Below are 24,606 nucleotides of genomic sequence, written 5' to 3'. Positions count from 1 at the left end.
TGTCCATGCCTGGCCTACAATGAGTGTTTGGCTGTAAATCCTTAGCCGTATACAACCTATTCGCGGACCCCTTGGGTATGCAATGATGCAATGAGTTCATAACTCTAAGCGTCTAGCTCTATGTTCTCTTCCTTTGGGTTAGCAATGGACAGCGCCCCCATGGAGGGAAAAGGAGGAAGGAAGGCGGGTCCGGCACAACCTAACCTGATGCGGAGGGGCGTGGCCAGCACAGAGGCGGTGGCTGGCTGCAGCTGCCTCGGCGGCGAGGAGCAGGTTTGGTTGCGATGGCAGCAGGGCTGGGTCGGTGAGTGAGGAGGGCGCGGCGGTTGCCCGGAGCGAGCCCTGCCTGCCCGCCCTCCCTGCCTCCCGGCCCCGGGGGCCAACATGATGCCCTAGCAGCGCTGGGAGCCATGTCGGAAGCGGCCCGGAGCCTCCTGCAGCGCTGGGGCGCCAGCTTCAGGAAAGGGACCGATTTCGACTCCTGGGGGCAGCTGGTGGAGGCCACCGACGAGTATCAGATGTGAGTCAGGCGGGAGGAGGGAGGCCTTGGCTGGAGCGTGATCCTGAGCCGGGCATCTCCACTGTCAAACTAATGAGGTTGGACACCACTTCAACTGCCATGGCTCAGTGTTAGGGAATCTTGGGAGTTTTAGTTTTACAGGGTGCCAAAGAGTGAAGGTGCTAAACTACAAATCCCAGGATTCCATCACATAGGGCCATGGCCGTTCAAGTGGGGTCAAATCGCATTCATTCTACAATGTAGATGCAAGGCCAACAACTCTGTGCCATCCCACTCCTGGCAGAGATAGAAGAGATAGGGGTGCATCTGTTTTGCTTTTCGAGGTTTCATCTACACTGTGGAATTAATTCAGTTTAATGCCACTTGAACTGCCATGGGACAATCCGATGGAATCCTGGGAATTGTAATTTGCACTATTTGGCAGAGAATGCTCTAGAGTAGACCTTATTAAGACTACAACTCTCAGGATTCCATCGCATGGAGCCATGGCAGTTCAAGTGGTGTCAAACTGACTTAGTTCAACAGTGCAGATACACCCTAGAAAAGCAGCTCTGGAAGGGGGAACATCAACAGGCTTCAGCTGCGTAGTTTCAGAGAGAGGAAACAATAATAGTGGGTTGTTCTAGGTTTTTTCGGGCTATATGGCCATGTTCTAGAGCAGTGGTTCTCAACCTGGGGTCCCCAGATGTTTCTGGCCTACAACTCCCAGAAATCCCAGCCAGTTTACCAGCTGTTAGGATTTCTGGGAGTTGAAGGCCAAAAACATCTGGGGAACCCAGGTTGAGAACCACTGTTCTAGAGGCATTCTCTCCTGACATTTCACCTGCATCTATGGCAAGCATCCTCAGAGGTATGCTTGCCATAGATGCAGGCAAAACGTCAGGAGAGAATGCCTCTAAAACATGGCCATATAGCCCGAAAAAACCTACAACAACCCAGTGATTCCGGCCATGAAAGCCTTCGACAATACATTGAACATAATAATAAAAACAATGGGTTGCTGTAAGTTTTTCGGGATGTATGGCCATGATCCAAAAGCATTCTCTCCTGACATTTCGCCTGCATCTATGGCAGGCATCCTCAGAGGTTGTGAGCTCTGTTGGAAACTAGGAAAATGTGGTGCATATATCTGTGGAATGTCAAGGGTGGAAATAAGTACTCTTGTCTGTTGGAGCTAGGTTTTTTTTTTTGTCGTGTCAGGAGTGATTTGAGAAACTGCAAGTTGCTTCTGGTGTGAGAGAATTGGCCGTCTGCAAGGACGTTGTCCAGGGGACGCCCGGATGATTTGATGTTTTTATCATCCATGTGGGAGGCTTCTCTCATGTCCCCGCATGAGGAGCTGGAACTGATAGAGGAAGCTCATCCGCCTCTCCCCGGATTCGAACCTGTCGGTCTTCAGTCCTGCCAGCACAGGGGTTTAACCCACTGTGCCACCGGGGGAATGGTGATGATAACTGTAAATGGGGCAACAACGGGGTGATGCTCTCGAGTCCTAGAATATATCATACTGCTACTCAGGTACAGAAAGCTTCATTGTGTCACTATGTCAATTCCTAGAAGTAGTTCTCCCAACAAAACACGATTAGTATGTAATAGATCACCTAACAGTGAGAGGATTATAATTATGGAGCTAGGTGTGAATGTTTCAATTGGCCACCTTGGTTAACATTTGATGGCCTAGAAGTTCTCAGGGTGTGACCTCTTACTGCCTGTGAGCATGCTTTGTTGAGAGGTGATTAGCAAGAAAACAGTCCTTTCTCCCACCCTGGACATTCCACAAATATATAAACCCCATTTTCCTAGTTTCCAACAGACCTCACAACCTCTGAGGATGCCTGCCATAGATGCAGGTGAAACATCAGGAGAGAAAACTTCTGAAACATGACCATACAGCCCAAAAAACTTACAGAAACCCAGTGATTCCAGCCAAGAAAGCCTTCGACAACACAATAAAAACAATAACACTTGCAGTAATAATAATAATAATAATAATGCTTGGGAAGTGTTTGACTTGTGATTTTGTGATACGAAACCCAGCATATATATCTTGTTTGCTGTGACATGCCGTGTTTTTGTGTCAATAAAATAATAATACAGAGAAGCTGGAGTGAATGTGAACTTTGAAAAAGGAGGCGGAAGGCCTGATTCTTGCAGCCCAAGAACAAGCAATTAGAACAAATGCCATCAAAGCCAGAATCGAAAAGTCAACTAGAAATCCCAAGTGTAGACTCCTCAAGGAAGCAGATGAAACAATAGATCACATACTCAGCTGCTGCAAGAAGATCGCACAGACGGACTACAAGCAGAGGCATAATACTGTTGCTCAGATGATCTATTGGAACTTGTGCCACAAATAACATCTGCCTGTGACAAAGAACTGGTGGAATCACAAAGCTAAAGTTATAGAAAGTGAACATGTCAAACTACTCTTGAACCTCGGAATTCAGACTGGCAGAGTTTTGGAGCACAATACTCCTTACCTCCTTACCTCACGATTGTGGGAATAAAACGAAGTATGGATCATCAATGTTGCAGTCCCAGGTGACAACAGAATTGAAGAGAACCAACTGGAAAAGCTGACATGATATGAGGATTTAAAGACCGAACTGCAGGGACTCTGATACAAGCCAGTAAAGATGGTCCCAGTGGTGACCGGAACACTGGGTGCAGTGCCTAAAGACCTTGGCCAGCACTTAAAAACAATTGGTGCTGACAAAATTACCATCTGTCAGTTGCAAAGGGCTACCCTACTCAGATCTGTATGCATTATTCGCCAATACATCACACAGGCATAGTCACTTGGGAAGTGTCCTACGTGTGATCAAATACAAAACCCAGCATAATGATTTTGTTTGCTGTGTACTAATCTTGTTGTGTATCAAATAATGCAGAAAAGCTGGAGTGAATGTGGAGTCTGTAAGAGTTCAATTGTGATGTCCCTAAGGCTTTTGTTTTGATGGGAAAATGGTCCTGCCTCCTGTGATGAGCCTTTGGGTGGTGGCTTCCTCTCCCAGGTCTGGTTCACTGAATGCATCTAACACTGTAGAATGAATGCAGCTTGAAACCATTTCAACTTCCATGGCTCCATGCTACACAATCCTAGGATTTGTAGTTTGATGGAGCACTTCCATTCTTTGGCAAAGAAGGCTCAATACCGTGTGAAGTTACAACTTCCTGGATTCCATAGCATTGAGTCATAGCAGTTAACACGGTGTCAAACTGCATTAATTCTACAATATAGAATATGCACACAAAGAAAAACCATATATTATCATATATCAGAGGTTCTCAATTTGTGGGTCCCCAGATGTTTTGGCCTTCAACTCCCAGAAATCTTAACAGCTGGTAAACTGGCTGGGTTTTCTGGGAGTTGTAGGCCAAAAAACCTGGGGACCCACAGGTTGAGAACCACTGCCATATATCAACAAGTAATCTGAAGGCACATAACTGAATTGGGACAGGAGTTTTCAGTTTTATTAATCATTTGCCAAGGAAGTTGTGACTGATATTGTTGTCTTGAATGACTAATAAAGGCTAGAAAACAGCATATATATTTTTATGCTTATATAATTTATTGGTTTTAAAACAGATGGCCACTCCAATTTCATATCAAAAAGCATGTAAATAAACAAATACCTGGCAAAGCCTTTTCAGCAAGTATATTTCCTATCATAATATTATGGTGCGTACTATTGGATAACAGTTGGGCGATTTTACTTTTCTCTAGGAATCTCGAGGTCCTCCAGTGCAACTCTGGTTAATGTCTAATAGACACTGACTAGTATAGAGTCATGCTGGAGGGCCTAGATATTTCTAGAGAAAAGTACTCTGGGAATTTAAAGGTCCTAGGGATTCCTAGAGAGATATTCTTTCATGTTAAAAGATAGTGTTTTATTTTCCCACTGTCACTTTCCCACCGTAACTTCAGCAGATGTGGAGGGGTGAGGGTACAGTGGAAACTTACTGCCAAACAAATTGAATATTTCTGGAAGGCCTGTGTGAGAAAATGGCCATGAGCTGTGTCATAAAACACTATTTTTTCATCATTTAGAGTATGCAACATTGAGGACATCAGTACATGTCAGCAATTAAAACGGCATGACCACAGGCACTGTCTGAATCAAGAATGTAGTCAGTGATCTGTTGTTACAAATAAATCACATTCAAAGATTCCTCTGTTATGGTTTTCTGTAAATCATGTTTTGAACAGCTATTAAACTGCAAAGTTTGTTGTTCTATATTTCCAGAGTTGCTTCAATTGCATCCTACTCCACTTGATAATTTTTCTCTCTTGATCTCAAAAGAGATGCTTTATGAATATTCAGCAATGGAGAGGAGTGACTAGTGGAGTAGCGCAGGGTTCTGTCCTGGGTCTGATGTTATTTATTAGTTTTATAGAAAGCATGTTCATCAAATTTGAAGACAACATCAAAATAAAGGAGGTAGCTAGGACAGGATTCAAATTCAAAATTCATAATTACCTTGACAGATTGGAGAACTGGGTTTAAACATCTAATATTATTGTTATTACGTACTGCATTATTCTCAAAGAGACACAAAGTGTCTCAAAGAGAACAGTGGTAAAACAATAAATATGCAAACCTAAAAACTATAAACCTAGTACTATCTAGAAATAAATAATTAAAAACCCCACTTAAAAAGTTTGAGGACCTTTGCTCTAGTTCCTACTAGCCAGGTTTGAGACGGGGGTGGGACTGAGAGGAGAGCCTCCCCAATGAACGCAGTGTCTAGAGAGATACATATGAATAGAGTCAGTTGATCAGGTAGTCTGACACCATGCGATGTGTCCTGACTTGGTCTTACACTTTTTTCTTCTTTAAAAGCTTGCCTGAATAAAACTAACAAAATGAATTTCAGCAGGAATCAATATAAGATACTGCATCTAGACAGGAAAACTGAAATGCCTAGATATAAGATAGTGACATCTGGCTCGAAAGCAGTACATGTGAAAATGATCTAGTGTTCTTAGAGTCCAAACTAAGCATAAATTAACAGTGTGATGTGGTTGCCAAAAAGCCAATGCAATTCTGGATTGCATTTAAATAATTTCTGATAACAATGTAACAATTATGTAGGGTAATCTACCATGTTAATTAGTTTGAGTTGATTAATACTCTTCAACAAAGGTATGTCATATTCTATCCTGTCAAGCGAAAGAGAAGTAAGAAATGTTGACATCTTTTTCGAAGGAGGGATTTATGCCTAAACTGTGCATCACTTCTGGTGACTAGGTCTAATAGCGCCCGTGGAAGGTCTTTTTTTATCTATCCTGCTATTATCCTTCTGGATATACCTGTAATTGGAAATAAGAAATGTCCCCTCCCACATTACAGTGATTTTTTTCAAAGACCAATGTTAGCAGTTCATTACTGTTATACATCCTCTAATGCATTTGTCTAGAGCCAATTCAGGCATTAAGCTGAGAAAAGTTCTCCACCCTGGTATATATAATCCCATGGCAATTTGCATTGTTTATTCTGTGTTTTTGTTTTTGTTAAGGCTAAACATAGTGACCGTTTCTAAGTCCAAATGATAAAAAGTTTCACTCCCTGCAATGTTGATGGTTTCTGTTAAAATTGTTATTTTTCCACCTTACATGTTTTCTCGAGTGGTCAAAACAAAGATCTAATTGTCATCTGAATTCAGTAGCTTACATCTCTATTTTTAAAACTGGGCATAAATATAATTATGTAGATAAAACCAATGCATTTGAATAATTAAATATTAATATAGCACACATTAAAGCAGGCAGGAGAAATCTTTCTAACTTGGGGGCCGTATGGCGGGCCAGAGCAGGGTAGGCAGGCTGGGAGGATGATCCAGCACTGAGAAAGCCCTTTCTCTCGTCCCCAAAATGTCTATAACGTTTTGTATGTTTTTACCAATGCATGTTTTACTTGTTGTAACATAGCTTTGGTTCTAGTTTGGGAAAGAGGTGGGATATAAATATAATATCATTATTGTAAATTCATTATGATATTCCTAGTGTATGTTGTATGTTTGTAAACACACACACAAGTTCCATAGGGAAACAATCTGGGCTTACAAAATATGGATAGCTATCTAAAATTGCACATCTTCTGTTATGATCCTAAATGTTGCAAAACACTTAATTGGGTATTTGTTTCTTTTCCTTCATTCAGATTAGCGAGGCATTTACAGAAGGAAGCTCAGTCTCAGCCTAACAATTCAGAATTCACAGAAGATCAAAAGGTACATAATGGTGTGTGTTCATTTGGTAATGGGATACCTTTTGCAAGAAGTCTTTGATTCTTTTCTTGCTGTAACTGGGAGGAGTTATTCAGAGAACAGAACCTTTTCCCAGAAGGTTAATCCATGGGGAAATGAAATGATATTGTTGGTCTGAAGATCCAAAGTTAGAGTGATTTCTTGCCAGAATTTCTATGAAGGATCCATCTGCACAACTCTGGAATTGCAGATAAATCCTTCATAGAAATTCTTGCAAGAAATGAGTGGAATTTATTTTAAAGGAAAAACAAAATCTGCATTTCCATATTCATAACATGTATTCGTAGTTGAGCCAGCATAGTGTAGTGATTTGGGAATTGAACTGCAACTGTGGAGACCAGGATTTGAAAGTCGTCTTGGCCATGAGAATGCAGTGGAAACCCTGTCAGCCTCAGACTCTTCTGAACAAATCTTGCCAAGAAAATCCTGTGATAGGGTTACTTTGGGGTCATAATAAGTTGATGCCAACTCTTCTGCCATGTGTTAAATGTTCATCAGATGCCCCAGACAAACTTCTTCCTTCCCCTTTAACTCCAGTTGTTTTGGAGTTGGAAGACCAAGGGTTAAGTATTTTGGACCAACTACAATTATGGAAAGATGGTACTCAAGTGCAGAGATGTAGTTGTTTGGCTGAGAAGAGGGCCATCAGGTGGGAGCACTTGAGAGAGTTTCATAAATATCTGAAGTCTGGAATACCTAGCTGCTGGTAGTAATGTTGGTTTTTGAGCTGCAGCCTTCTGTCTTACCAAAGAAGTCTTAGTTAACACTCTCTTCAATGTTTTCTACATCAAAGAAGTTTGAATTGCTTGGAGATCATGGAGACTAGATCTGAATAGCTTGTGCATCATCCTAAGCCAAATGTGATAATTGTGGATGCAGTGCAGTCTAGATTCTAGAACATCATACAAGCTGTATTCCACTGCAGCAGACAAAGAAGGAGAGCATTTGCACATTATTGTATGCAGGTTCTTAGCAAGTTCAGCCCTCATCTTCCATATAACCAATTATAGTGCCTGCATTGCTGCATGCCAGCAGTTTTTGTGGAATAAACATTCCCCCTTCCTTGACCATCTTCCTGAGGATAGATGGATTGTGAGCATACTCCACCATGCCTGAATAGCAAATCACAACTGCACAACAGGTGGCAGATTGTAGTGTGGGAAAGCCCTTGCCAGAGCAGTTTTTCCTCTGTTGCTATACTTGGTTGAATACTTCAGCTTTGTTCAGCAAGCATAGGTAACTATGAAAGATCTCCTTTTTAGTGATGCAGATCTATTCTTCTATTGATGAAAAATAGAAGTGTAATCACAGAACAAGGTCTACTGCAAAAAAACCTTAATCACAGTGTCTAGATCACATTTTCACAAATACTTCTTCTGCAAATTGCCTTTGCAGAAGCTGTGCTGACTCCATTTCAACAGTTTTGTCCTTTATCATGCCTGATGATTTTATATTTACTGCCACTTTTCACTGATTTATCTGGACAGTTAACTGATCTATAGTTGCTTGGACCTCAATCTCTTTTTTAAAACTGGTACCACATAGAATCATAGAATCATAGAATCAAAGAGTTGGAAGAGACCTCATGGGCCATCCAGTCCAACCCCCTGCCAAGAAGCAGGAATATTGCATTCAAATCACCCCTGACAAATGGCCATCCAGCCTCTGCTTAAAAGCTTCCAATGAAGGCCATTCTGCATTCCTTTGATACAGAGACTAGTTTTAGGGATGTGTTACATATTCTAGTAAGACGATAAACAGCTTCACTTTTGAGGTGTTTTTTTTTTTAACCCAAAACCTCTCAGGTGGATACCATTGGATCTGATAATATATTCCTTTGTATTTTGTCACGGAGATCCTTCTCCTCTTCTCACTTCTGCCTGCCTCAGAACCTCCTGGAAAGCTTAAATCAGGCATGGATATCTCTCCTGTATCTTCAGATACTGTTACATGTGGTCTAAGAGAACTGCTGTGATGCATTTCTCATTATTTATGTTTTTGAATACTTCAAAGATTTTCTTATATGTTATCACTTTTGTATAGTTGAACATGGTTACGAAGCATCACATCACTTCTGTTTTCAGGCTTATGAATTACTGGTGTTATATTAATATTGTTTGAGTGCCATACTATGAGTTTGCCATTTGGGGAATAGCATTGAAAATACAGTAGACTATCAAAAGTTATAACTAGAGTGAGAGGGCAGGGGTTCTTAAAGTCAGTACTACGGAAAGTGGTGGTTTGTGGATTTGTGCCTGTCCCGAGCCATCTGCTACAACTTCCTAGAGAACTTCTAGAAAAGAAATAGTTGTACCCAGTGGGAAAAATATATTACTGATCTGTTGTATTCCATGGCCCAAATATATATGCAGGTTGGGATTGAACCAATAGTGATAACATTCAGTGCTATGCTGTTCTCAAGCTGGATGTAGCTAATAACTATTCTTCATGCTTTCTTTTCTATCGGTCTCAGTACAGTCCCTCAGCAATAGGATGGGTGGAAGTATTTTGTTTAAAGATGGTGCTACATTATTTTTTCTTATATTGCTCAGAAAGTGAACGTTTTCTATCTGATAAGCATGTAGAGGACTGCGTGCTAAAAAGCTTAGGGTGGAGAGCATGAGGGAAGGCAAAATTAGCAGATCAGGGACCCCTTCCCTTTTGTATAGAGGGATTTTGTCTTTTCTAAGCCTCTGTGGGATCCCTTTTGTTGTGCACTGCATTCTCATGCAGACAGACCATAAAGAGTAAATGTGATGTGGGATGGGAACAGAACTCCTTGCCTTGTCAAAACATGTCCTGGGAAGGCTCAGAAATACAGTCACAGCAGGGAAGCTGAAATACCCTGCGACAATATTGGTTTATCTATCTATTGCCCTTCTTCCCTAAGAGCTGAGGAACAGATGTTAATACCAGATGCATTCCATCACTGATTATAACTATACGTGACTACTCTAATTCAAGGATTTGTATTAATCTTATCCTCCTTTTCTTATTTCTCTGGTAGCATTTAATGCTTCTTGCTTTAAACCCCAAGAGATGATCTCTGAAAGCACTGCTTTCATTGGCATATTCTTGAATGGCAAGGGGTAGGCTTGATGGGCCTCAAAGTCTGATACAACTTTTATGATTTTGTGAATTCTTTTAATTTTGCTAGGAAAATCTAACTATTGAGAATAGAAATTGTGTCCTAGTAATTAGGAGACGTCTTTTGCCAATGCCTCCTGGGTTTATATGGATCAGATGTTCCGGCCAAAGAAGGTGTTCAGATCTGAAAAGGAACAGGTCACAAGCAGCAAGTAAGACCAGAAAAGAATAACCCCACAGAGAAGCGCACAGGGTACAAGGGATGGACAAACACAATGGTTTTGGATTTGGAGTGAGGCTGTGAACCTTTCAGCAATATTTCCTACTTCTTTGAATGTAGGAAAAATGTAGGTCACATTCTGGTGTTCAAATGGTGACAACCCTGTTTTCCTTGCACTAGTTGAATCTCTTTTGTTGGCTCATTCCTTCTGGCTGATTACACTTACTTTCCCATTCTGTGGTTGTGACCTCTTAAGTCCCTGGCTGTTGTGGAAGGGATTTTTCTTCTTGATTTTTCCGTTATACTTGTCTGTGTGAAGTCATTGAAATCTTGTTTTGTGACAAGCTAGCCATTATTGAAGTACACATACAGCCATCAACTAACAAAACAATAGTTTAATTAGTGACTTAAACCTCCAACCAAGCAAAATTCCAGCTGTACTATAAACCTTTTTGCAAGAAGTCTGTAATACGTTTGTTAGCACAAGCATTGCTTGCACAGCATAGCTGGTGGTTAATGTATCCAGTACTGGTTAGGCACTGTCTTAAAATTTCATTTTGACATCAGCTGGCAATGAAGATCCTCCAGGCAGAGCTCATTACAAACTTTAATGCATTTACCGAAATTTTTATGTTTTCATTGTTGAAAAATGAAGCAATTTGCTGGAGATAATAATACTTGGGGAAAATGCTAGCTGAAATGTATTGTTTCTTTCTTTAAAAAAACACATTTGCATTGGGTGTGGTTCCTGAGAAACAGTTATGAATAATACTTGCTGGTATCTTGCCACCATTCAATAGATGTCTTCTCACCAAAAAACAAAAAACAAACACCCAAATTCTTTTAACTCCAAATTTCTCCTGAGCAAATCTGAATGTGTTATCATTTGTACAACTCTCAAATGCCTTCAAACATTGTTTTAAATCTTTCTGCTTCCCAACAAAGAGCAGCTGGCAGGTTCCAGCTGTTGTAATGCTCTAATTTCGGGAGAGGAAACATGGCTGTAAGCATTGCTCTTAAGCCAGGAAAGGAAAGCAGGCTGATATCTTATTTACCTCTGGCACTGTGCAGCAGAGGATCAGAAGGAATGTAAAGGGAAGGAAAAGGACAAAACATATTTATCTTTTTGCATCATACTCTGTTAGTAAAGCTTTTAATACTATGATTTTAATTCATAATAATTTCACACTTGTTTTTTTCTGTTAGAGGTGACCCTGGTGTGGAAGCATTGAATCAGAAAGGATTGCAAAGCTATCAGTGTTTCTCAACCTGTGGGTCCCCAGATGTTTTGGCCGACAACCCCCAGAAACCCCATCCAGTTTGCCAGTTGTTAGGATTTCTGGGAGCTGAAGGCCAAAGCATCTGGGGAACCACTGATCTAGACCAGCACCCTGCCCATGCAGGATATAGATGTAAAGTATTCCCAAATGATGGTGTCCACTGCTGTTCAAGGCATTCCATTTCACTGTTGAACAATTCTTTAAAGAAGTTATTCCTGATGTTTACTTCGAATTTCTCTTTCTGTCTCTGTGTGTGTCTCTGTATGTCTTTCTTACTTACTTGCTTGCACTTGAATCCATTGATTCATGTCCTAGTCACTGGAGCAGTAGAAAAAAAAGCTTGTGTCTGCTACATGACATTCCTTCATATATTTAAAGATTAGCCATTTCAGTCATCTCATTTCTCAGTTATCTCTTCTCCAAACTTGCTCCTTAACCCATTCCTCATAGGGCTTGTATCTCTTACCCTTTCAATCACTCTTCTCAAGACCCATTCCAGCTTGAATTCTAGTAGCCAGGTGAGTTTGACTAAATGAGAATAGAGTTTTGGCACTGTGACCCTGTTAATGCAACCTAGAATTGCATTCCTTTTTCTTTTTTTTACTTCTACATCATCCTATGAGTTATTCATAGCGCAAATAAGACCCCTTGTTCTTTTTCCATGTCAAGCCAGGGGTCTCCTCATTTATACATTTCTTGCCTTAATGCCTTAAATTTATTCCTGTTGAAATTCATTTTGTTAATTAACTCTTTTATTTTATTTATTTACAACAGCTCCCAAATTGTCATATTGAATCCGATTCTGTCCTCTGGAGCTTTAGCTACCCCTCCAGATTTGGTGTTATCTCCCAACTGGATAAGTGTGCCCTGTATTCTGTCATCCAGGTTACTTATAAAGGTGCCGTATAACACTGGGCCTAGGACCGAATCTTAGAGTGCCCCACTTCCTCCAGGTGAGGACGAACCATTAGTGAGCTCTCTTTGGTTTTAGTCAGTCTATCAGTAAAAAAACCTACCCAACAATAATACAATCTTCCCCTGATTTTAGTAACTCGTCTGTAAGAATAACATGGGGCACTTTGTATAAGATGTCATTATACTCCTAAACACACAGGTGTTGCACAACTGAACTCTCATGACAAAGTGTATATGATTGATGCAGGCCTGTGATTGAAATATACAAAATTGTAATGTGGCAAACCACTCTCAGAAACGTATGTCTGTCTTGCTTACTATTGCCTATGTAATTTTGATAGTTACAGTGCTATCACTTAGCAAGATTAGATTGGTGACTGCAATCCAGAGCCTAGTGTAGAAGAGATTAGTGTTCAGGTTTAAAGGCATTATTTTAGCGGAAGAAATTGAATTTGCCAACTTTTTATTTTGCAGAAAACCTTAGGTAAAATTGCAACATGCTTGGAACTCAGGAGTGCAGCATTGCAGGTACCATTTCACCCTACTATTTTTAAATTTCTTCATGTATTTTGGGCAATGTAAAATAACAAAGCACTCTGTTCATGAAAAAAAAACCTTGTCATATGCATATATTGTATACTAGTTTGTTTAGTTCACAGAGCATGAAGCAAAGGCTTCATAAATAGGATGAATTAAAAAAAACAGCAGTTAATCTCCAAAAAGAGGAAGATTTCACTATGGAAGGTGGTGATGGTGACTTTATACCAGTTTTATATCTTCAGTAGAAGAATTACATTACGCCATTCCCCAAACTTCCTGTCAAATGGCATCCAAGTCTTACCAGATGGACCCCATGGGATTCACATGAAGGGACTCTTGTTACCTGTATCCAAAAGAAAAGAAAAGAAATAGTGCTTAGCAAAATGTCCTTTGGAGGTGGTTTGGGATGAGCATAGATTCTGGGTATACTTTTCGTCACCATTTCCGTTTCCTTTGCAGATATTGTGAAGGAAAGAAAATCATCATTCAAATATACACTTGGGAGAAACTTGGTTTCCTTTGGCCATGCTAAAGCATGCTGGGAACACTCCACACCGCTGTATATTAATCATAGTTTCACACAACAGTGAGATCAGTTGCACTCTGTGGCCTTGAGCTGGGATTTTAGATATGAAGCAACCTTATACTCCTGTAGGACTGTCAGGTCCTGTATTGTCTACTGTGCTTAAAGATGAAGATGAAACAATGAACCTTCTGTGTGCAAAGTGTACACTGGGCTTTTGAAATGCTTGGGCTGGAAGAGGAGTGGGGCATGAGCGTAGATGCATGTTTCCCTTGCCATGAGGAGGAGCAGGGGCCAGGCTATAATTTCTGAGAATTCTGAAGAATTTCTGCCAACATTTGAGGAAAGCTTGGAGATGTTTATATTGATGACATCCTATGAAAGAAAGAGATGGTGGACTTTGATCTCTAGTTGGCTGGCATGCTTTCAACTCATTCTACTTCACTTTGCTAAACTTTCCTGCTTGTTGAAATGGAAAGTACAGATAAAAGCCCTCTGGCCTACAGTATCCCCTTTTTCTCTCTCGGTATGACATTGAGGCATACAACTCCAGCTCTCATTGACTGTTGGAAGAAAGTCTTCAGAACCTGATTTTCCCATGCATGTTTAGTGTAGTATATAGGTAGGTTCAGAGTGAAATTAAAAAATAAAGTCTGAGTAACTTAAAACAAAGGTCGTCCACTCCCCAGGGCCCAATTGAAAAGGCTGGACATTACCGATCTTGATGCAGTATGGTGGTACATGGAGACAATTTGCTACAATCAGGTGGCAATTCCAGACATAATTTTCTATTGACATAGAATCCGGCTTTGGTGATTTGGAAATTGCTTCTTTGCCACAAACATGTTCTTATGGTTGAAATTTCTATAGTGCAGCATACCTCAAGCTGCGTTCAGCCATTAGCTCTGCAAGTATTGGGCTTTGACCTCTGTCTTTTACACAAAATTAATTGGTGCTAAAATAGATTATTAAAATGCTAGTTGGATGTTTAGATAAAAGGATAGTTAATTCATTACATTTAGCAAAAAAACAAACAAACTATAGAATTGTTGGATTCCTGGTTTCCATTTTTTATTCTTCCTATTCCTACAAACTGGTGATGTGTGCTACTTCCTATTCCTACATCACTTTGATGTGTGCTACTTCCACTTTGTTTAGTACAAGGTCCTACCTGTCTGCTTTGATTTTGATGTTGCTGTTGGCCTTATTCTCTAGCCTGGAGTCTGATTTTAGTTTGATTCTAATCCTATAAAGTCCATCTGAATCTTAGTTTTTCAAGCGGTTAACTGCTTTCCTCTTTGTTTAGTTGAATCATTGTGCGTATATGTTTTGGGAAATAGATAAATCAAATATGGAAAATGACCAGATGTTAATATACCGATCGGTAAAAGTTGACTTACTCATTGTAGGATACAAATTTATCTTTTTCTAAAGAATTACAGAATTGTTAAGGATGGAACAAAATGCTTTCCTCTTGCATATATGTAAATTGCAATAAAAGGACTTGGTGAACTTTTCAAAATTTCTGGATAAAGCAGTCATAATTTAAATCATTAGAATTTTGTGTCTCAGCAGCTTTTTGCTTTTAGGTAAGCAATGCGCTTAAAAATGAATAAAACAATTCACTGTCTTTGTTCTGTCTCTGTCAGAAACTTCAGGCAGAAGGAAAAAAAAAACATTGTTTTTCTCTTTGTGGCTGACTCTTTTAGTTATTAATACATATAGATATGTAACACTACTTTCTTTTTAGTCTACACAGTCCCAGGAGGAATTTAAGCTAGAGGATCTGAAGAAACTAGAGCCGAGTAAGTATCTTTCTTTTAAACAAGGAATATGTTTAAACAATTTCTAGCAGAGGGCTCAAACCACTATACAACACTGGTTCTCATTGTAGAAAATACAGTGTACAAGCAGTCCCTAAGTTACAGGCAGTCCCAAGATAGGTTCTGTAGGCTTAAGTTGTAGTCCTTAAGGTTCTGTAGTCCTTAAGTTGTGTTTGTTTGTACGTCAGAACAGCATATTTAAAAAATGTAACTTCAGCTATACACACACACACACACACTTTGATAGCATAGGGAAGTGTTAACACCCTTGTAGTATTTGTTTTGCTCTCTGTGTCTCTGTTGAGAAGATTTAACCTCATTTCCTGTCCCTGTGATAACTGAATTTTGAAATTTTTGATTGATTGTGGAAACAAGAATTGGTGGTAAAGCTTCTGTGGAGATACCTTTTCCCCATGATAACTCTTTCAGGAGCAAATTTCCCTTCCAAGGGTAAATTTCTCTCACTTCCTATGGTCTCACCCTCATTCATAACTATGAGTAGTTTCTAAGTCAACTGTTTGTAATTTGGGGACTGCCTGTAATTATTATTCCTATGACAGTTCAATGGTTCTATGACAACAACATTATGGAAACACTAATATTCACCTGTATAGTGTCATTTAGAAAGCCAACAGAGTGTAGTGGTATGAATGTTGGCCTAGGACACTGGGCTCAGTGGGTGAAGATGAGCAAGTCACACTCTCTCATCCTCAGAGAAAGGCAAAGAGAAACCTTCTCTGAATAAATCTTGCCCATGAAACCCTAGGATAGGGTTGCCATAAGTCAGGAAACTAGAGGGTACATAACAATAGCATGAATGTTTTTCATCACAGATTTCACTACATCATGCTGAAATTTACTGGAGGGACTTTGTTAGCCCTGTGTTGTGTTCATTTGTGAGGAAAATGTGTTCTTTTCTGTTCCAAAAAGTTTTTTTTCAGCCCAAAACTTTTTTTCGTAATGTGATATTTCAGGGGAATGTGCACTTAGATGTGGAAGAAATAAATGTTTTTGAAAAAGGACAAGAGTCAGAAAGATACTCAAAATGGCAGGAGTGGTGGAATAGTTTTGCTAATATTTTCCATTTATGTTGATTTATATTTTAAGATCTGTCTTATGTGTTTTTATGCTTGAATGGAATGTGAGGGAGAAATTTGTTTCTTTCTCTCTGTTTTAACAGGTTTGTGCAGTGCTTTAGGTGATGGCATTTTGTTTGCATGTAAGAAAAAATGTGCTCATAATTTAACTCTACAATGACCTGGCTTTATTCTACAAATAGTTTTGATTTGTTTGAATCACTTTTGTCATCGGGCCCTTCCACACAGCCTTATATCCCAGAATATCAAGGCAGAAAATCCCACAATATCTGCTTTGAACTGGGTTATCTGGGTCCACACTCAGATAATGTGGGATCTTCTGCTTTGATCTTCTGGGATATAGGGCTGTGTGGAAGGGCCCATAGAAGTCAGGTAACTGCATGGCTTTTGAACTGTGCTGTTATAAGAGTGCAAAACAGGAAGCCTCTGTCTCTCTGTTTCATTATATGTTGATGTGACTTCTTGATTCTGTTTTTCTTCTGTTGCAGTCTTAAAGAATATTTTTACCTACAATAAAGAATTCCCCTTTGATGTTCAGCCTGTTCCACCAAGGTAAGGACAAATTAAAACAGTAATGTACATGCAGAAGGGTTTGGAAATCCATGCAAGAAATGGTGGGATACAGAATTCTTTGGAATCATTCCTGAATTTCTGACTTCCCGTCTGAATAATTATCCATGTTTTGCCTCAACACATTCTGATCATGCAAGCATTTTTCTGAATTGGGCTGAGGCATTTGGTAATGAAGATCCCTGTTTTCTCCATCCTCAATTGTGTGGTGTTTGTGTGTTTTAAAGGAAGATCTTGGCACCTGGGGAAGAGGAAGACTTAGAATTTGAAGAAGATGAGGAGGAGGGCGGGGCTGGAGCAGGATCTCCAGATACATTTTCTGCCAGAGTTCCAGGTAGGGGACATGTTTTTTTCTTCTTCAAATACTGTTATTGCTACTGTTGTTTTTGTTATATTTATTTATACCCTTCTTTCCTCTCCATTTCGGCGTTGAGAAGTATACAAATACTTCAAATAATTAATAAATAAAATGGAGTGTGAGGATAAAGGAGAAAGGATTTGCTGAAGAGATGTGCCAATTTACCTCTAATTGTGAACAGAATTTCTGATTTGGTTGTATGCACAATAACAGTTTTTAGCTGTCGTTTACTAGCCTGAGTGAAACCTATTTTATGAGTCAAGAATGGCAAGAATCTGCTAAATGTGTGGTAGTTCTTGTCTTACTGGGGATCCTGTGCATATCCTTCAGCCAAACTTCCACATAAACTGGATCAACAATTGTGCTATTTTATCAAAGTTAATTTAGAATGGATCCTGGCAACTCTCTCTGCAAAGTAGTGGGCAAATTAATCACAGTAGGCTGTCAGATTATCTGAATTATTTTTAAAAGACACCCAGCCATTCGGAACAGCTTCATTGGATCACTCTTTACATAAACAATGGTGGCAGGAAGATGATTTTGGAGACTGCGTTGTCATGCCACTTCAAATAGGCTGTACCCCTTGTTCAATCAGACTTTCTCCTCTACTTTTCTGCCAATGTTGCTATAGTTGGCATCTTGCTTATTTTCTCAAGGACAATTTCCTACATTAGAGGTTCTCAAACTTTCTTCATTTGTAGAGCCCTTTTTGATGCAAAAGTTTATCAAAGAGTCCAAAGAAATGTTTATATATTATATTTTATAGATAAAGGTAAAGGTTGCCCCTTGACATTAAGTCTAGTTGTGTCCGACTCTGGGGGGTGGTGTTCATCTCCATTTCTAAGCTGAAGAGCTGGTGTTGCACAGGGTCCTTACAACAAATTGGGTGTATATGTGATAGTTCCTCATCATACTGTAGGATAGTTGTTTCTGAAATGGTCCTTTGGTCGCTAGTTTACACTCTCCATAAGTTGTATTCCTGCTTTTTGTGCATCATGGCAAAATGTGTATGTACATAGACATAATGTTGAAATACTGTTTAAAGAAGGGGGTTTGCATGAAACTATGAATGTTGAATTTTGAAGACATGGGATACAATTAGTTTCAATCAGCTACTTTATTGAATTGGGAACTTTAACTGTTCTTGCTTCATCTGTACAATCTGCTTTTTTCCATTCGTTTTGCATTATTGTGCTGCTTAACTGTACATGGTCTTGTCTTCTACATGCATGGCTTCATCGTGTAACCATGTTCTACATCATTCATCCAACCCAGGAGCCAATGAAGGTATGATAACATTTTAATGTGAACAGCAGTTACTTGTGAATATATTCATACTGCTGTGACATTGTTCTTGTGCCTTAAATGGTAAAACTCTTTTATTCTAAAATCTGCAATCCTAATAAGTGTTTGCTCTATTCCCGTGTTCACAAAGAATTAAAAATAAAGTTTGAAACACTCCCAGATGACCAAATGCTTTACCATATTAAGCTCAAATGAAGTAAATCCACCTTTTGGGGAAAATAATTTGAGCCTTGCAGAGAAATATCTGAATATATTTGTACTCAATTGTAGTCTTGGACTAATCAAAACTGTAAATTGTTACCTTCAATAAAGTTGTATACAATATCTAGCTCAGGGTAAGTCATAATTTCCCTCTGTTGTCACCCATCTGCTGTTTTCTGGCCCCAAGGTTAGGAACTGCCTTAATTGGTTGCCCTTGATCATCATGAAACTTTGTTGGTTAGTTTTAATCTCATTGTAATTGATTAAATAGAAGTCTGCAGTTGTATCTTCAGGTAAAATTCAGCAATGATTCCATAAGCCTAAACTTATGCCCACTTTATTTATTTACCGTATTTATATTCCGCCCTTCTTACCCCACAGGGGACTCAGGGTGCATCACAGTGCACATATATATGGCAAATATTCAATCCCATAGACACACAACATATATAGACAGATACACAGAGGCTATTTAACTTTCAGCTTCATGGGGGCATGTTTGAATTCCAGCCACCGGGGGAGCTGTTGCTTCACTGTCCACTTGTGACACCGATGGAGTACTTCCTGGAGATTTTTATGGCATCGTAAGTTAGTTAAAATAGCCTCCCCGCATAAGCGGTACCTAAATTTCCTACTTGACAGATGCAACTGTTTTTTGGGCTGCAAAGGTCAACAACAAGCTAGACAAATAGTCAGGAGCTTACTCTGACCCAGGCTGGCTTCGAATTCATGGCCTTTCGGTCAGTAGTGATTTTAATGCAGCTGACTCCCAACCAGCTGCGCCACAACCCCATTTAAATGAGCAACTTTAAAACTCAGATTTCGTAAGTTGTCGTTCAAGGTTTACTTCCAGCCTTAAGTGTGCTCTGGGAGTACATCTGGGGATTACTGCCAGAGCCAGTTGAACACATGTTTGTATCACTACTGAAAACTGTACACAACATCTCTAATTTGGTTGCTCAACATCTCTGGTTTATTTTCTTTCCAGGTACTTTATTACCCCAATTACCATCTGAACCCGGGATGACATTACTTACCATCAAAATAGAGAAAATTGGTCTTAAAGATGCAGGACAATGCATCGATCCCTACATCACAGTTAGCGTGAAAGGTAGTTCCTCATTTTGTTGGACTGATCAAGCATGAAGAGCATGACCTGTGGACACTTCTGATTTGTGATCTGTGCCACTAGAATAGACTTGGCAATAATGAAACTATAGCACATGAAATTCCATACGACCTGGGAAGGCTGTCTCAGACCTAAAAGGCTCACCGTCCAATGTTCATAGAATTTTCAAACATATAGGGGCTGAACCCAGCTCCCCCTTGGCTATGTGAGGCAGTTTCACCAAGTGTTGCCATACCAGTCTGTTTTAACCCCATTAGAGATCTTTTTTGTCGACCAGGAGGTGACAATGTGGCTGGAATGTGGTGACAAATATCCCTCTGCAGGTGGTTTTATCAGCCAAGTTTTACGCAAATACCAAAAAGGGAAAGTGCACAACTTTGCCTAACTTGTTAAAGCATTCAAGTAGATCCCCCATATGTAAATATTTGCTGACAGTGGAAATACTTAGATTGATGAATTGCTTGTAGCTGGCTCTTTTTCAAAGAAATAGGGCCATTTCAGCATATTGTTATTGAGAAGAAGCCTTTTAGTGTCCCCAGGAGACTCATGCAAGTCTCCCAATCTTTGCCATATGTTCAGCCCTGGCTTTAATGTTCTGAAAACTGCAGCAGCTTTTTTGTTTAGTGTGCCAACTTTCCCCCCTTTTCCCAACAGATCTCAATGGAATAGACCTGACTCCTGTGCAGGATACCCCCGTTGCTACAAGGAAAGAGGACACATACATTCATTTCTGTGTGGACATTGAAATTCAGAGACATGTTGAAAAACTAACAAAAGGTGGGTATGATTCCAAATTGAAGATCAGGTCCAAGTATGACTAATATATCAAGGCTGTGAATCAGAAGTTGGAAACTCACTCATCCTGAGGGCCATATCTCTTCTTACATTCAGGGGTTATGTGATGGCAAACCCAATGTGGCTTCAGTCATTTCTTCTTTTCCCCTCATCCACTTAAGGAATAGGCTTTTAAATAAGTCATTGCAGAGCTGGGGAGCAGCGTTGCCCAATTTCAAGAGGATGTACAGCAGGGTGCTTGAAAGGATTGTCAACCCAGGTGCCATCTCTCCTTTCCCCTCCCAACATCCATCCATCCGTTTATCTTATCTGTGGGCTGCGGATCATCAGTGGGCCATGAGGACGAAAATCTGGTCGAGCCTCCTTCCTCTTTATTTATTTTATTTCAGCTCTTTTCACGCCGCCTGGCACTCCTTCCCTGTCACTGACCAGCCCTGACCCCTTGGATAGACTACATCACCTCTAGATTATTAAGTATAGTTTTCTGTGGGAGAGCAGATGGCGACTACTGGATGTGGTCTATCCAATGCAATTTTCTGAATCAGCACCCCAAATTACCAAACCAAATCTAAAGTTGACCAAAAACTGATTTGTAACTCTTTTGGTACTAATGTTTGGAGAATGGTTCCTGGTCAAAGTGGTCCCTGATAAAAAAAGAAAAAGGTTGGGAACCACTGACCTAATCTATGAGGGGCTGTCTAAAGACTAGGTGAGTTGTATTACCTGCTTCTGCTTTAGATCCTCTGTAAATGCTAAAAATCTAGAGCTGAGAGTGGAGTAGATTCCTTGTCTTTGTGTCAACTTTACAAATATTTCTATAAATATCACGGTATCATTTTATATTTAAGGCCCCCGGTGACACAGTGGGTTAAACCGCTGAGCTGCTAAACTTGTTGACCGAAAGGTCGCAGGTTTGAATCCAGGGAGCAGCGTGAGCTTCTGCTGTCAGCCCCAGCTTCTGCCAACCTAGCAGTTTGAAAACATGCAAATATGAGTAGATCAATAGGTACCGCTCCAGCGGGAAGTTAACAACGCTCCATGCATTCATGCTGGCCATATGACCTTGGAGGTGTCTACGGACAACATTGGCTCTTCAGCTTAAAAATGGAGATGAGCATCAACTCTGAGTCGGACACGACTGGACTTAATGTCAGGGGAAAACCTTTACCTTTTATACATCTTATATTTATAATACAAATTGCTGCCAATTTTTTAACCAATCCGACATTGTAATTTACGAAGTGTGATTGAAATTGATTTCCTTTCTCCTTCAGGTGCAGCTATTTTCTTTGAATTTAAACACTATAAACCTAAGAAGAGGTTCACCAGTACCAAATGCTTTGCCTTCATGGAAATGGATGAAATTAAACCTGGACCAATGGTTATAGAACTGTAAGTTGTCATTATGCTGATCTTTTGCATTCAGACCTCCTGGAATACAAATAACTTATACAGTTTATTTGGTCATGCCTTTGTATGTTGAAATGCAGAATTGCTACCCAGAGACTGATAGACTGAAAAAGATGCTGACCAATTTCTGAAAACTGAGGAATATAGCTTTTTTCTTTATAGGTACTGCTCTGCAGTGCAGACTGTAATCTTCCATTTATGTAGCCTAAGGTAGATGACTTTCCTACAGTTGGGATCTCCTAAACCGTTGCGCAAACAAATGCACTGCATGGGTTTGAACCTCGTTTCTTTGAATCTAAAGTCTAGATTAGCTTATGTGCTTTTGCGGCTTGTCAGAAACTAAACAGAAGTGGATAGAATTTAGAGGCTGTAACAAAGTAGCATTAACATCAGTTGTAACAATTTCCTGATTACAGATACAAAAAACCAACTGACTTCAAGAGGAAGAAACTTCAGTTGCTGACCAAGAAGCCACTTTATCTTCACCTTCATCAAACACTGCACAAAGAGTGACTTGTGAACTGAACTGCTTGGCACAGAATCGTAGTAGCTGCCTATGTAGCACTCATCCTTCAGCAGCTAGGAAGAATGGCTGCATTTTACCCAGCTGGTCAAAGGGGACCATCATGGTGCTGCACAACAGTGGATCAGCAGCTGTGTCCCAGCATCGAAGTCCAGTTTTCTTTGGAATGTATATTTTTTATTACAGATGTTCCAAAGTGTATTGTGAATTCTTCCTAACTGGACTAGTTGTGTGTGTTCCGTTTTGTAATTGTTTCTACACTTGCATCAGAACCTCTAAAGTGGTTGAGAAGTCATCATCTCCCCAATCAGATACAGCAATAAAGATGTGCCAGTATCAAACTTTTAATTCTTCCAGTGTTTAGCTTCTTTTATTCTGTAACTTTTCTACTAGTGGACTGATAATACTGGCTCTCTTTCTGGAAGCATTTAAGTTTTAAAAATAATAGATGAATATTTAATCATGAAGTGACTCCGTGTTAGGATACTGCATAGATTTCAACATATAATACTTATCAGCTGCTAGAAAGTTCTCTCTAAAACACCTACTTATCTAACACTGGAGTTTTGTTGAGCTGTTTCTGAAAAGCAAATAGACAATGTAACAGAGTTTAGTTCAGCTCTACAGAAAAACATATGTGGATATGTATGTGGGTTTTGGAAAGCAGCGGTTAAAATCATCCCATCTTATGGCATCCATGTGCAAAATGATTGTAATTACAATTGTGTTAAAATGGATATTAATACAATTGGTAGAAGAGTTTTGCAGACCTCATTGTGTCACACAGAGCAGGACAACAGGAAATATCAAGCATTGGGAACCATCACCTGTGATGCAGGGAGAACTGGAGTATAACAATTCACTGTTGAGCAGAAATAAACAGGGAAGCAGAGGATGACATGGTCTTAAATGTCTCTGCTCTTACAGAGCATGGTAAATAATTAAGATGTACTTCATAGAATCATAGAATTGGAAGAGACCACATGGACCATCTAGTCCAATCCTCTGTCATGCAGGGAAAGCACAAAGTATCCCTGACAAATAGCCATCCAGCCTCGGTTTAAAATTTTCCAAGGAAGAAGCTTCAACCACACTCCAAGGCAGAGAGTTCCACTATTGAACAGCCCTTACAGTCAGAAAGTTCTTCCTAATGTTCAGGTGGAATCTCCTTTCCTGTAATCTGAACCCATCGCTCCAAGTCCTAGTTTCAAGGGCAGCAGAAAACAAATCTGCTCCCTCTTCCTTATAACACCCTTTCACAGGGATAACACAGGAAAGCTGTTATGGGCATCCCTAAAACCTGATGAGATGAGTCTCTTGACTGGAATGCAGTTAGCGAGATATAACCAATGCCAAACAAACAGACCAAATGGGAATGACCAAAGAGTATATGCAAAAGGATGCATATACCTGTGAGAAGATACATGGTATTATATTTTTTCCTTAGGGCTTGACCTTTCAAAGTATTATCTTAAATTTAATCTTATTGAATTCATTGCTGACCTTGTTTCACAATTTTTACCATTTTAACTTTAAATGACCACAAACTTGTGCTGCCCCACAATTTTGAAATTTAATGCAAATAACATAACTTCAGATGTTTTGCCATTTTCTCCTTCCCTATAAAAATGTCAATTTACATTTGCCCTACAACCTGCTCATAACTCCTGATCCATAAGAGAAGCTTATCCTGTGAGTGCTAAAGATTCCACAAATGCTATTTTTGAAGGACTGACTTTTAGCACAGGGTTCGCCCTGTGGATTATACTGCTGGCTGCACTTTATTCCCACCATCAAATGTTGGTGTCTCATGACAACTGAAAGCGTCCAATCTTTCTGAGGATAAATGCACATTCTCAAGTTTTGAAAGACATTAAAGTGCTCTTTTTTGCTCCTGTGCCTAAAAATTATTTGGGCAACTTGCAGCCTACTTCAGGCAATCTATACTTTTCCAGGGAAAAGGTCACTTGCTTGTTTTTGGTTCTGTCCCAATTGACCGATTACACGTAGGCTGGGGACAGATTTATACGGAGAGAGTGC

At 39.8% G+C, this 24,606-nt stretch overlaps 1 protein-coding gene across 4 annotated transcripts; it reads left to right on the top strand.

The window, feature by feature from the left end:
- Positions 1 to 243: 243 nt before the first annotated feature.
- AIDA (axin interactor, dorsalization associated) lies at positions 244 to 22,914 on the top strand. 4 transcript variants are annotated; one of them, XM_067463846.1, is made up of 11 exons: positions 244 to 520; positions 6,685 to 6,754; positions 12,767 to 12,820; positions 15,106 to 15,160; positions 16,764 to 16,827; positions 17,073 to 17,180; positions 18,432 to 18,490; positions 19,698 to 19,820; positions 20,493 to 20,615; positions 21,908 to 22,025; positions 22,460 to 22,914. In XM_067463846.1, the coding sequence occupies exons 1-11, from the start codon at positions 411 to 413 to the stop codon at positions 22,554 to 22,556; spliced, it is 981 nt and encodes a 326-aa protein (XP_067319947.1). In that variant the 5' UTR covers positions 244 to 410; the 3' UTR covers positions 22,557 to 22,914. The 4 variants fall into 4 exon arrangements, with proteins under 4 accessions (XP_067319947.1, XP_060610197.1, XP_060610196.1 ...); XM_060754213.2 differs by having other exon boundaries at positions 245 to 520; positions 17,073 to 17,179; positions 18,479 to 18,490; XM_060754214.2 differs by lacking the exon at positions 18,432 to 18,490 and having other exon boundaries at positions 17,073 to 17,179.
- Positions 22,915 to 24,606: the final 1,692 nt, after the last annotated feature.

This window comes from Anolis sagrei, chromosome 1 (genome assembly GCF_037176765.1).
Source record: "Anolis sagrei isolate rAnoSag1 chromosome 1, rAnoSag1.mat, whole genome shotgun sequence".
Lineage (NCBI taxonomy): Eukaryota > Metazoa > Chordata > Lepidosauria > Squamata > Dactyloidae > Anolis > Anolis sagrei.
This window is presented reverse-complemented; position numbering and strand designations above follow the sequence as displayed.

Excerpts from the sequence above, each read along its gene's own strand:
- AIDA (XM_067463846.1), top strand. The coding sequence starts at position 411 with ATGTCGGAAGCGGCCCGGAGCCTCCTGCAGCGCTGGGGCGCCAGCTTC. Across the intron at positions 521-6,684 it reads GCCACCGACGAGTATCAGAT|ATTAGCGAGGCATTTACAGA; the intron begins GTGAGTCAGGCG and ends TCCTTCATTCAG. Across the intron at positions 12,821-15,105 it reads TCAGGAGTGCAGCATTGCAG|TCTACACAGTCCCAGGAGGA; the intron begins GTACCATTTCAC and ends CTTTCTTTTTAG.